Here is a 13,342-nt window from a genome sequence, read left to right as displayed (position 1 = left end):
GTAATATCTTATTATTTAGATTAATCTTATTTAGATTAAATTAAAAATTAAATTTAAAATGTAAAATTAAATTAAATTAAATTAAATAACAAAAAATTCTAACACTTTTTCTGGTAATATCTTATTATGTAGATTAATCTTATTTAGATTAAATTAAATAAAACATAAAATTAAATTAAATTAAATTAAATTCTAACACTTTTTCTGGTAAGATCTTATTAAACAAATCCTTGAGAACTTACTGAATAAAAATCATCACCAAAAGCAGAGCAGTTCAACAAGTTTTGCTTAAAAGAAAGGTGATTCATAAAACTGACTTTTCATAAAAAGTAACTAAGTAACGTAATTAGTTACTTTTTTATGGAGTAATGCAACATTGTAACGCATTACTTTTAAAAGTAACTTTCCCCAACACTGATCACAATCACATCTAATTCTGTTAATGAGCAGATTATATTATATAACAAACATTGCACATTTCGTATATTTGCGTATATCATTTATCACGACAGATCAATTAATCGGTCATTCTGTACAATTTTTATAGTTAACTAAAACTAAAATCATAAAAAATAAACATTTATGTCGCCAGAAATAAAATGAAATATATATAATATATATTATTAGTTGCCAAAGCACCAATTCTCACTCATTTTCACTTAGTTTAACTTGTACTTAAATTACTACAATTAAAACTGAAATAAAAATTAATAAAAACTATATAAATATATTTAAAAAAAAAAATAAAATTACAGAAAATGCACTACAAAATTATTAAAACTTTACAATTAAAATGAAAATACAACATTAAAATGAATTAAAAACATTAAAATATATAATAGCATCTAAATGATAATAAAAAACACATCGTACGCTTATTTTTTAAAAATAGAACAATTTAGTTAAAAATTTAGTTTAGTTAGTGACTTCTGAGTATATATTGTCTAAAAATTACCTCCATAATGGGGCATGTTGTCACAGTGGCAATATGCAATTTCAGAAAAAAAAACAGTAAAACAATAACTAAAAAAAAACATCAATAACTAACAAAATTATTAAAACTTATACTAAAACTAAAATTAAAAGGAAAAGAAATTTTTTTTAAATATTTTAACGTTTTAAAATTCAAAATATGAAATAATATTATATAAAATAAATAATAATATAAAAAAATTAAATAATAATACGAAGATTAAAATAATAATAATATAAAAAATATTTATTTCAGCTACAAAAACAAACATACTAAAACGAACTAACTAAAGAAAAAAACCCAACTAGCTCAAATTAAAATTCCAGTGTAGTGTGTTCTGTGAAGAGTCTTATACTGTATGAGCTGAAGGTTGGCGTTTTTAGTCATGGAATAAATATTTTTACAAATCTGAGTCCAGAAGTCGGTATCAGGAGCAATAGAAAGGCCCATTTGATTGTTGGTAAAGTTATGATTTTATTTGAATTTGTTATAATTTTGTATATTTTGGAAAGTAATTTTTTCGGGGAGGATATATGAACTAAATCTTGCTACTGCAGAAGGAAGGTGAAGATTGATGGTTTTAGATGAAACAACTGATTTGAGTTGCGAATAGTTTAAGGATTGATTGCTCCCGATACCGTACTCCCGAGCTACGTAGGAAAATGAAACCAGGTTGTTAGACTGAAAAATGTGATTAATATGCGTGATGCCCTTTTCTGCCCATTTATGGAAATTGAGTGTTTTTTGTTGCTTGTGAAGTCAGGGTTGTTCCAAAGCGGGGTGATGTTGGATGGAGCCGACTAAAAACGCCAACCTTCAGCTCATACAGTATAAGACTCTTCACAGAACACACTACACTGGGGAAAGGCTGTCTAAAATGGGATTCCCATCATGCTGATTTTAATGCACCACATCAGCTTATGCATACATACATATAGTAATCTTACCGTGAATTGGAAAGGGAAGAAAACATTGACACAGAAGCTAGAATAGGTGTGGTATGTGTTGGGTATGTGTCATTATTACATTATTATTATTACGATTGTTATTACATTATTATTATTATTATCATCACTTTTATTATCATTGATCACATACACACACACACACACACACAGAGACACACTCTCACACACACACACACACACACACACACACACACAGAGACACACACACACACGCACTCACACACACACATACACACACACACAGATCCACAAAGTGTCACTTCAGCCTGAACAAATGAAACATTTACACAGCGTGTTTGTTCCTACATCTACATTGCTTTTGTTTATTTTACTCTATAATTTAGTATTATAATTATAATATTATAATCTGACACACAGTTCAGAGAAAACATAATACATTTATTTCTTGAAATCATTTTAAATGCAAAAAAAAAAAGTTTTTTTCACAGCAACATTTCTTTAGTTTAACTTGTACTAAATATAAATAACTACAAGTTCAATGAACATTAAAAAAAAGACATTTTAAAAAGAAATTAATAAAATGACAAAAAACACACTAAAACTAAAAGGAAAAGGTAAAATATAAATATATTTAATATTTAGAAAACTGCATTATGAATTTAACCTAACGTGAAAATTAGCATATTGTAAAACAATATGAAACTATAAACTAAATAAAGATTGGTGTAGAATGTAAAATAGAACGCAAAACATAATAGTCTGGAGCCACAGTGAAGGTTACATAATATCATGTCATGAAAATGAAAGAATCTTTTGATCTTCACATTCAAGCCGTGCCAAGAAATGAAGAAATATGGATCAATTATTGCCTGAGATAATATTAATTTACAATCACTGTTCACCTAAACAACAACCTGTTGGTGAAAACAAATGCTGAATAAATCACGGTAAACCACACAAGACACATAAAAGCAGCAACTCACTGAAATCACAGCAGCTTCCAGCTCCGAACCAGAGCCAGTTTGGCCGCTTCTCAAAGCACATGCTCGAGGCCCCGCCCCCCCGAGCACACGAGCCAATCAGATCTCGCTCAGAATAAGCGGTGCGTCTGCCAGGCCAATCAGATCCATCCATCCGTTCTCCAGAGAGACCGCCTACATAAACAGGTGTGCCGCTATAAATGATCCAGAAGCGAAGCGAAAAGGCCATGTTCAAATTCAGCTTGTTTTACAATATGATCATTTAAAAAAATTAATGTTTTAATTATTTCAGTAAAAAGTCCAACATCAGAGCAAACATGGTCATATTAATTGTGCTTGCATGATATCTATATATCATAAAATATATATTTTTTATAATAATAAACTTTATTTCAGCATTTCATGAGAACAAAATAAAAACACTCAACTACATTATGTAAATTTCCTGCAACATTTATGAACACTTATTTTTTTATTATTATTTACATCAGTGGGCAACTTTAAAATAAGGACATTTAAAAAAGAAACTAATAAAATGACAAAAAAAACACAGTAAAATTAAAAGGAAAAGTTAAGATATAAATATATTTTATTTTTAGAAAACTGCATTATGAATTAAACCTAAAGTGATAAAACGATATAAAAAAAATATATTTTTGCCCCACAGTTTAAAGAAAACAAAATATTCGATATTTATATTTTAATATTTTATTAACTTGCAATTAAAAAAATTGTTGAAAAGAATCAGGGTAATAATTATAGTTAACTAAAACCATAAAAACATTTTTATTACTTGAAATAAAATAAACTTATTTTATTTCTATTAAACTAAATTAATAAAACGTATAGAAATATATTTTAAAATAACAAAAACGAATAAAAATTATTTTCTAAATTATTACATTAAAAAGTCCAACATCAGAGCAAACATGGTCATATTAATAGTGCTTGCATGATATCCCACAACAGCTTTTTATAAAATAAAAATAAAAATATTTTTTATAATAAACTTTATTTCTGCATTTCATAACACAAAATAAAAACACTCAACTATATTATGTAAATTTCCTGCAACATTTATTTTTTTTATTATCGTTTACATCAGAGGGCAACTTTAAAAGTGCAAAACAATTTGTCGTTTTCCTTTCTCTTTTTCTATTTTTACTCGCAACATAGTTATTATCAATACATCATGGAAACATATCTTATTTCCCTTACTTTAACTTATCAAAATAATTGAAACAATTTAACTTTTTAAACTGAGATTCAACACAATTTTTTAAAAGGCAGTTCAATTTATAATTTAAATAAACTGAAGAAAAGCAGTTGAAATGACATGCAATTTGATTATACTTAAAACAATCAAAAAGGCAGAAACTGAACTTAAGAAACAGGTGGACATTTTTAGCGCATCGAGTTATATACAGTTTTATTTAATTTTTAGTGTCACTTTAATATAGTTTAAATGAACTGAAAACAAAAAAATGCTCAAATAACTGATTATACTTAAACATTTTAAAAGTTAAAACAGGCAGGATTTCCGTAAATTCCCTGCAACATTTATGTACACTTTTTATTATTATTATTATTATTATTTACATCAGTGGGCAACTTAAAATATGGACATTTAAAAAGGAAACAAAAAAAATGACAAAAATAAAAAAAAACATTAAAATTAAAAGGAAAAGGTAAAATATAAATATATTTTATATTTAGAAAACTGCATTATGAATTAAACCTAAAGTGAACATTAGCATGTTATAAAACAATATAAAAATATAAATATAAATATTTGATATTTTAATATTTTATTAACTTGAAACTAAAAATAAATGGTTGAAAAGAATCAGGGTTATTATAGTTAAACAAAACCATTAAAAAATTTTCATTGCTTGAAATAAAATAAACTTATTTTATTTCTATTAAGCTAAATTAATATTCTACAGAATTAAAAAATATATATATTTTTATTAATTTACATGATTTTTCCAAGGTCTAGAAATCACATAAAGTAAGTCTCGCTCACATGTTTTTTTCTAAAGTTTTTCAAACATCTGGAAACAAAAACACGTTTTTTTTCTTGTCTCATTTTAATTCTTATTTTGTCTTATTTTCTTGTTAAAGAACCGAGACAATGACTGTTTGCATATGCACCAATAATGTGATATTTACATGCCTATTTATCGCCATTAAGAGTTTATTGAATCATTTTGATTGAAGTATTGTGTAAAATTGTACCAAATCTTAACACAAAAGCATGCATGTAAAAGCAACACAAACACATCATCTTTTGATCACCTTGCTTTATTTTTCCGCCATGATCTGAAGACCCCAAAGTCAAAAATACAACACAAACGTCTGAGAAACCAACAATGATTTATTTTTCTCAGAATCAACAGAAAACACTCCGGCGTCGCCTGTAAAACAACGGATTCTGACAAGCGTCCCGAGACGCAGACGTTACAGAGTTCACACCAGCGATCGATGCATGAGGCCCTCGGGAACATCATCCAGAAAGATGAAGATCTGATGAGTCTCAGTGCTTTTAAAGAAAGATTCTGCGACAATGCATGAGTGAAACATCCAATCGGGCGCCTTGCCATGAAGAAGGTTTCATCATAAACACTAATAATGACCGAAACGACCAAATAAACCTCCCTAATTGGTGCAACGGCTCTCCTCACCACTCCTTCTTCTTCTCGTCCATCGAAACGCCGCCGGGGCCGAGTGCCACCACCAGCAGCAGGCCTCCGATGACCGACGTGGTCTGAAAGAAGTCGTACTTGAGGAAGTCGTGCATGGGTTTGTACGCAGGCACTGTCCAGAAGGCGTTGAAGTAGACATTGATGGCAAGGAGCCACAGAACCAGCGTCAGAGCGGCTAGTTTAGTCTTGAAGCCCACGGCTACCAGGATGATGAGCGCCGTTCCCACCATGTTCTGCAGGATCTGACAGACAACAGACAGAAAACAGCGCTAGATTTACCTCGCAAAGAATAGAACTCGTGTTTCTGAAAAAGACAGTGACAGCGAGAGACTGCCCAATACACTCTTTTAGAAAAAAAGGTACAAAAGCTGTCACTGGGGTGGTACCTTTTCAAAAGGCACACCTTTGTACCTAAAGACTCTATATTAAGAGTCCTTAAAGGCACAAACTAGTACCTAAAGTGTACATTTTAGTACCTAAAAGGCACAAACTAGTACCTAAAGTCTACATATCAGTACCTGAAATAAAGGCACAAACTAGTACCTAAAGTCTACATATTAGTACCTAAAAGGCACAAACTAGTACCTAAAGTCTACATATCAGTACCTGAAAGGCACAAACTAGTACCTAAAGTCTACATTTTAGTACCTAAAAGGCACAAACTAGTACCTAAAGTCTACATATTAGTACCTAAAAGGCACAAACTAGTACCTAAAGTGTACATTTTAGTACCTAAAAGGCACAAACTAGTACCTAAAGTGTACATTTTAGTACCTAAAAGGCACAAACTAGTACCTAAAGTGTACATTTTAGTACCTAAAAGGCACAAACTAGTACCTAAAGTGTACATTTTAGTACCTAAAAGGCACAAACTAGTACCTAAAGTGTACATTTTAGTACCTAAAAGGCACAAACTAGTACCTAAAGTGTACATTTTAGTACCTAAAAGGCACAAACTAGTACCTAAAGTGTACATTTTAGTACCTAAAAGGCACAAACTAGTACCTAAAGTGTACATTTTAGTACCTAAAAGGCACAAACTAGTACCTAAAGTGTACATTTTAGTACCTAAAAGGCACAAACTAGTACCTAAAGTGTACATTTTAGTACCTAAAAGGCACAAACTAGTACCTAAAGTGTACATTTTAGTACCTAAAAGGCACAAACTAGTACCTAAAGTGTACATTTTAGTACCTAAAAGGCACAAACTAGTACCTAAAGTGTACATTTTAGTACCTAAAAGGCACAAACTAGTACCTAAAGTGTACATTTTAGTACCTAAAAGGCACAAACTAGTACCTAAAGTGTACATTTTAGTACCTAAAAGGCACAAACTAGTACCTAAAGTGTACATTTTAGTACCTAAAAGGCACAAACTAGTACCTAAAGTGTACATTTTAGTACCTAAAAGGCACAAACTAGTACCTAAAGTGTACATTTTAGTACCTAAAAGGCACAAACTAGTACCTAAAGTGTACATTTTAGTACCTAAAAGGCACAAACTAGTACCTAAAGTGTACATTTTAGTACCTAAAAGGCACAAACTAGTACCTAAAGTGTACATTTTAGTACCTAAAAGGCACAAACTAGTACCTAAAGTGTACATTTTAGTACCTAAAAGGCACAAACTAGTACCTAAAGTGTACATTTTAGTACCTAAAAGGCACAAACTAGTACCTAAAGTGTACATTTTAGTACCTAAAAGGCACAAACTAGTACCTAAAGTGTACATTTTAGTACCTAAAAGGCACAAACTAGTACCTAAAGTGTACATTTTAGTACCTAAAAGGCACAAACTAGTACCTAAAGTGTACATTTTAGTACCTAAAAGGCACAAACTAGTACCTAAAGTGTACATTTTAGTACCTAAAAGGCACAAACTAGTACCTAAAGTGTACATTTTAGTACCTAAAAGGCACAAACTAGTACCTAAAGTGTACATTTTAGTACCTAAAAGGCACAAACTAGTACCTAAAGTGTACATTTTAGTACCTAAAAGGCACAAACTAGTACCTAAAGTGTACATTTTAGTACCTAAAAGGCACAAACTAGTACCTAAAGTGTACATTTTAGTACCTAAAAGGCACAAACTAGTACCTAAAGTGTACATTTTAGTACCTAAAAGGCACAAACTAGTACCTAAAGTGTACATTTTAGTACCTAAAAGGCACAAACTAGTACCTAAAGTGTACATTTTAGTACCTAAAAGGCACAAACTAGTACCTAAAGTGTACATTTTAGTACCTAAAAGGCACAAACTAGTACCTAAAGTGTACATTTTAGTACCTAAAAGGCACAAACTAGTACCTAAAGTCTACATATTAGTACCTAAAAGGTACAAAAGTGTACCTTTTGAAAAGGTGCCAACCCAGTGAAAGCATTTGTACCTTTTTTTCTGAGAGCGAGTAATCCAGTTTATACATACAGCAGAAAATCATGACCTTAATGTTTATATCTTAGCATCTTCATTATAGTTGTATTTAGAGCTTCATATAGTTACATTTTGTGACAGATCAAGCATATTTGCACATCCTTGATGCTGAAAACATGAAACATTTTATAGTGATTAACATGTTCTTTAAAAATAGTAACATTTACTTAACTGAGAAATGTTACATGCTAGTTATTTTTGAATTAAATTAATACTTTTATTCATCTGGGACGCTTTAAATTGGTCAAAAGTGACAGTAAAGACATTTATAATGTTATAAAACAATAAACGCCGTTCTTTTGAACTTTCTGTTCATCTGAATCCTGAAAAATAAAATGTATCACAGTTTCCACAGAAATATTGTTTTCAGCATTGATAATAATCAGCATATTAGAATGATTTCTGAAGATCATGTGACACTGAAGACTGCAGTAATGATGCTGAAAATACAGCTGCGCATCACAGAAATAAATTACATTTTAACAGATATTCACATAGAACACAGCTGTTTTACATTATAATAATATTTCACAATTTGTACTGTATTTTTTATCAAATAAATGCAGCCTTGGTGAGTTTACTGACCCCAATCGTTTGAACAGTAACTTTTTCAATACTGCAGCAAAAACAAATACACATCGGTATTAACTACAGCAATATTTCTATCGCGTCGACCCGTTTATTTAGGCACACAGAGCTGCAGCTGCGTGACATTTGAGTCTGGGTTCAGGATCTCAGCGCAGGTCAGATTTCATTCAAACCTAAAAACTCGGCCTGTTCACTCATGCACACTGATTTGAGGACTATTTCAGTCTTTCTACTTTAATTCAATGAGTCTCTTGCGGTTTCTGAGTGAAAACGTTTCCAAGCCATTTCTTCCCAGTGTATCACACACAGAAATGGGAAAGGATTTCTCAATTTAAAGAGCCAAGATTTATGGAAACAAAGTCAAATTTCAGACTAATAAGGAAGATCCAGTCAGCGGAAGAGAGCACAAACTCATCTGATGAACTGCTGTGCAATTTAAGAAACGCCAATGAAACTATTTCTACTTTTTCGCTTTGTTTTTGTTTTCTCACAATTTGGACTTTTTTCCCTCAGGATCGCAAGATATAAACTCAGAATCTCGAGATAAAAAGTTGCAATTACCTTTTTTTTTTTTTTATTCCGTGGCAGAAAAAGCAATTGCGAGATGAAAACTTAGAAATGCAAGAGAAAACGTTCAGATGGATGTATAAAGTCAGAACTGTGAGATATAATGTAACTAATGTAAGATATAAAGCAACAACTGTGAGATAAAACGTGACAAGTACCTTTTTTATTCCATGGTGGAAACAAAAAACAATTTCATGATCGAAACTCATAATGCAGAGAAAAAAAGGTCAGAATTGTGAGACATAAACTCCGAATTCTAGCCGTTTTTTGCTTTTTTATCTAAAAAATATTTAAGGTAATATTGATTTTTTTTTTTTTTAAATTTTAATCTCACAATTCTGAGAAAAAAATTAAAACTCAGAATTGCAAAATTTAAAAGAAAAAAAAAATCAATGTTACCTTTTTTATTTTTTATTCCATGATGGAAACAAAAAGAAACACAATTGCAAGATGAAAACATAGGATTCAGAGAGGAAAAAAAAAAACGAGTCAAAATTAGATTTTTGATGAAAAAAGTCTGAATTCTGAGATGTGCTGCAATTACCTTTTTTTATTTTTTATTCTGTGGTGGGAACAAAATTGCAAGAGATTATGGTCAGAATTGTGAGATATACATGTCATTAACGTGAAATAGAAACATTTTGAGATATTGACATTTTTTCTCCTAATTCGGAGTTTAAATCTCACAATACAGACTTTTTCTCAGAATCGTGAGATATAAAGTAAGAAACAGGAGATATAAAGTCAGAATTGAGATAAAGTCACAATTACCTTTTTTATTTTTTATTCCGTGGCAGAAAAAAACAATTGCGAGATGAAAACTTAGAAATGCAAGAAATAAAGTTTATATAGATATAAATATATACATATCTTTTTTTATTTTTTTTGTAACTAATGTAAGATATAAAGCAACAACTGTGAGATAAAACGTGACAATTACCTTTTTTAGTCCATGGTGGAAACAAAAAACAAAATTTCATGATCTAAACTCTAAAAGGTCAGCATTGTGAGACATAAACTCCAAATTCTAGCCATTTTTCTTGCAATTCTGAGTTTTACTTTTTTTCTCAGAATTGAGAGATAATCAATAAGTCAATCAATAAATATTTTTTATTCCATGGTGGAAACAAAAACAAACACAATTGCAAGATGAAAAAAAAAAAAAAAAAGAGTCAGAATTAGAATTGTGATGAAAAAAGTCTGAATTCTGACTTTATATATCTTGCAATTCTGAGGAAAAAAGTGAGATGTGTTGCAATTCCCCTTTTTATTTTTTTTATCCCGCGGCAGAAACAGGCTTCAATATGAAACGTTTCCTGATCATCTGAACGTGCCGCTCACTGAACACTTACAGAGAAGAAGCTGGAGTCGAAGTGCAGCAGCGTCATGAACATGAGCACCAGAAGCACGCGGCCTCCCAGCTGCATGTACTGCTTCGGAGAGCTCTCTCCCATCGACGGCACGCCGGCAAACATGCTCTTCCCCTCAGAGCGAGACTCAGCCAGCAGCAGCAGCAGCCCTCCACCCAGAGCCAGGTTCCTGCACAAACACTCTCTCATCAGCATTCTGTGCGTCTACGAGTGTGTGCACACTTTGCACACTGCAGGTCACATGTTATTGAGGATCGCGGTTGATGTGCAAACAGCAGATCGCACATGAACCGTGCATCTGATTGATTTTGTGTTTTTGATCATGAAGAGTCTCTTTTATGCATGCATGCATTTGTGCTTTGAGGAAGATCTGATGACTTTCAGTGTAAATATGCAACAATAGAGATCATCAAACAGTGGGAAAACCCTGTTGTTATAACAACAGCAGTGTGTTTGCACTGACAAAAAGGAACACAGATGGACTTTGTGTTGGATATTTTTGACCAAAGTACCAAATATTACAGAAATATTGGAAATTACCAGTACATTTTTTTGTCATAATTTGCATAATTTACAATCAGTCATTCAGTTCGGTCCTCCCAGCTGCATGTACTGCTTCGGAGAGCTCTCTCCCATCGACGGCACGCCGGCAAACATGCTCTTCCCCTCAGAGCGAGACTCAGCCAGCAGCAGCAGCAGCCCTCCACCCAGAGCCAGGTTCCTGCACAAACACTTTCTCATCAGCATTCTGTGCGTCTACGAGTGTGTGCACACTTTGCACACTGCAGGTCACATGTTATTGAGGATCGCGGTTGATGTGCAAACAGCAGATCGCACATGAACCGTGCATCTGATTGATTTTGTGTTTTTGATCATGAAGAGTCTCTTTTATGCATGCATGCATTTGTGCTTGGAGGAAGATCTGATGACTTTCAGTGTAAATATGCAACAATAGAGATCATCAAACAGTGGGAAAACCCTGTTGTTATAACAACAGCAGTGTGTTTGCACTGACAAAAGGAACACAGATGGACTTTGTGTTGGATATTTTTGACCAAAGGACCAAATATTACAGAATATTGGAAATTACTAGTACATTTTTTTTTGTCATAATTTGCATAATTTACAATCAGTCATCCTGAACACACACCACACAAATGTATATTAAATGCATGCATGTGGTCGTCACTACTGAATTATTTAAAGGACTGAATTTGGTTTTATAATATACATGACTGAATGTGAACCAGAGTAATTATAGTTAAACTCAAACCATAAAACAAAAAAAACAAAAAATGAAATAAAATATTAAAATAAATTAAAAAGTATAAAATAATAAGAAATGAATAAAACATAAAATAAAAAAGTAAATTATTTTATTTCAGCTAGTTCCCAAGCAAACATTTCTTATTTTCATTTAGTTTAATTTCAAGCTCTAAAATAACTAAAATTAAATAAGCTAAAACTAATAAATACAAATTAATACAAACTATAGACATATTTAAAACTAATAAAAATGACAAAAACAACATTTTATCCAAAACTTTAACTAAAATTTAAATATAAAAATAAAATCCAATTCAAAATAGTTCCAATTCAATAACATCATTTGTTGAGTTTATTTTAATTTAAGTTCTAAAATAACTAAAATTAAATCAACTAAAACTAATAAACACAAATTAATAAAAACTAGACATATTTAATAAAAACAAACTAATAAAAATGAAAAAACAACATTTTATCTAAAACTTTAACTAAAATGAAAATGAAAACAGGAAATATAAAAATAAAATCCAATTCAAAATAGTTCCAATTCAATAACATCATTAGTTGAGTTTAATTTAATTTCTAAAATAACTAAAATTAAATAAACTAAAACTAATAAATACAAACTATAGACATAAAAAAAATAATAAAAATGACAAAAACAACATTTTATCTAAAACTTTAACTAAAATTAAAATAAAAACAGAAAATATAAAAATAAAATCCAATTCAAAATAGTAACAAAAACTATAACAGTATCTCAATAACATCATTTAAAGAGTTTAATCTGAAGTTCTAAAACTAAATAAGCTAAAACGAATAAATAAAAACAAAAAATTCTAACTAAAACTAACTAAAATTAAAAACTGAAAACAACTGTTATAGGATCTCAACAACAGCACCTCCTCAAACACTGGAAACAGGAGTGACACCGCATTCAGCTCCAGTGTGAACAGAGTTAATGATCTGAACTCACCTCATGAGAAACTTGAGATCCCACAGAATACTGTAGGCGACCGTCTGAAACACAGAGACGCGCTGATCAACACGTGCTGCACGCGTACGACAGACATGCATGCTGTTCGCTCACCTGCAGTGCAATGATGCCAAACAACCCGAAGCAAGCGTACTGAACGAGGTTTCTGCTGAGCACCAGGACACATCCACCTGCGGACGAGACGTCAAAACTCACTGCGACACAAGTCCTGCTGTTTAATCATCTGAAGCGTGCTGCAGCTTACAGGATGCAACCAACATCAAGCATGCGAAGCACACACTAGCACTGATAACTTGACATCGCGTCTATTAATTATAACACTAAACACCAGTGTTGGGGGGAACGCATTACAAGTAACGTAATCAGATTACTCTTTTTCAAGTAACTAGTAAAGAAACACATTACTTTTTAATTTACAAGAGAATATCTGAGTTACTTTTTCAAATAAGTAACGCAAGTTACTTTGTTTCCAGTTTATTGATTGACAGCTCTGGTGTCGCCATGGTGACAGAAATCAGAAGATGTTACTGTAGTTC

The 13,342-nt window shown here is 31.4% G+C and overlaps 1 protein-coding gene across 3 annotated transcripts in view; it reads right to left on the bottom strand.

Annotated features, from left to right (window-relative positions):
• Positions 1-5,170: 5,170 nt before the first annotated feature.
• The window catches only part of LOC107740232 (surfeit locus protein 4), a 14,070-nt gene continuing 5,898 nt past the window's right edge, over positions 5,171-13,342 (bottom strand). Inside the window, exons 3-7 of one of the 3 annotated variants that reach the window (XM_016552583.1) lie at positions 12,900-12,976; positions 12,786-12,829; positions 11,140-11,264; positions 10,526-10,587; positions 5,171-5,829 (exon numbers count right to left, since the gene is read on the bottom strand). In XM_016552583.1, coding sequence (XP_016408069.1) covers positions 5,563-5,829; positions 10,526-10,587; positions 11,140-11,264; positions 12,786-12,829; positions 12,900-12,976 — 575 coding nt within the window. In that variant the 3' untranslated portion in view covers positions 5,171-5,562. Of the gene's footprint in view, positions 5,830-10,525; positions 10,713-11,139; positions 11,265-12,785; positions 12,830-12,899; positions 12,977-13,342 lie in introns of all 3 variants that reach the window. The other 2 variants (XM_016552582.1, XM_016552581.1) reach the window with 2 other exon arrangements.

Source organism: Sinocyclocheilus rhinocerous, unplaced genomic scaffold (genome assembly GCF_001515625.1).
Source record: "Sinocyclocheilus rhinocerous isolate Xijiao unplaced genomic scaffold, SAMN03320098_v1.1 scaffold3422, whole genome shotgun sequence".
Taxonomy (NCBI): domain Eukaryota; kingdom Metazoa; phylum Chordata; class Actinopteri; order Cypriniformes; family Cyprinidae; genus Sinocyclocheilus; species Sinocyclocheilus rhinocerous.
Note: the sequence above shows the minus strand (reverse complement) of the source record. Positions and strands in the feature narration are given on the sequence as shown.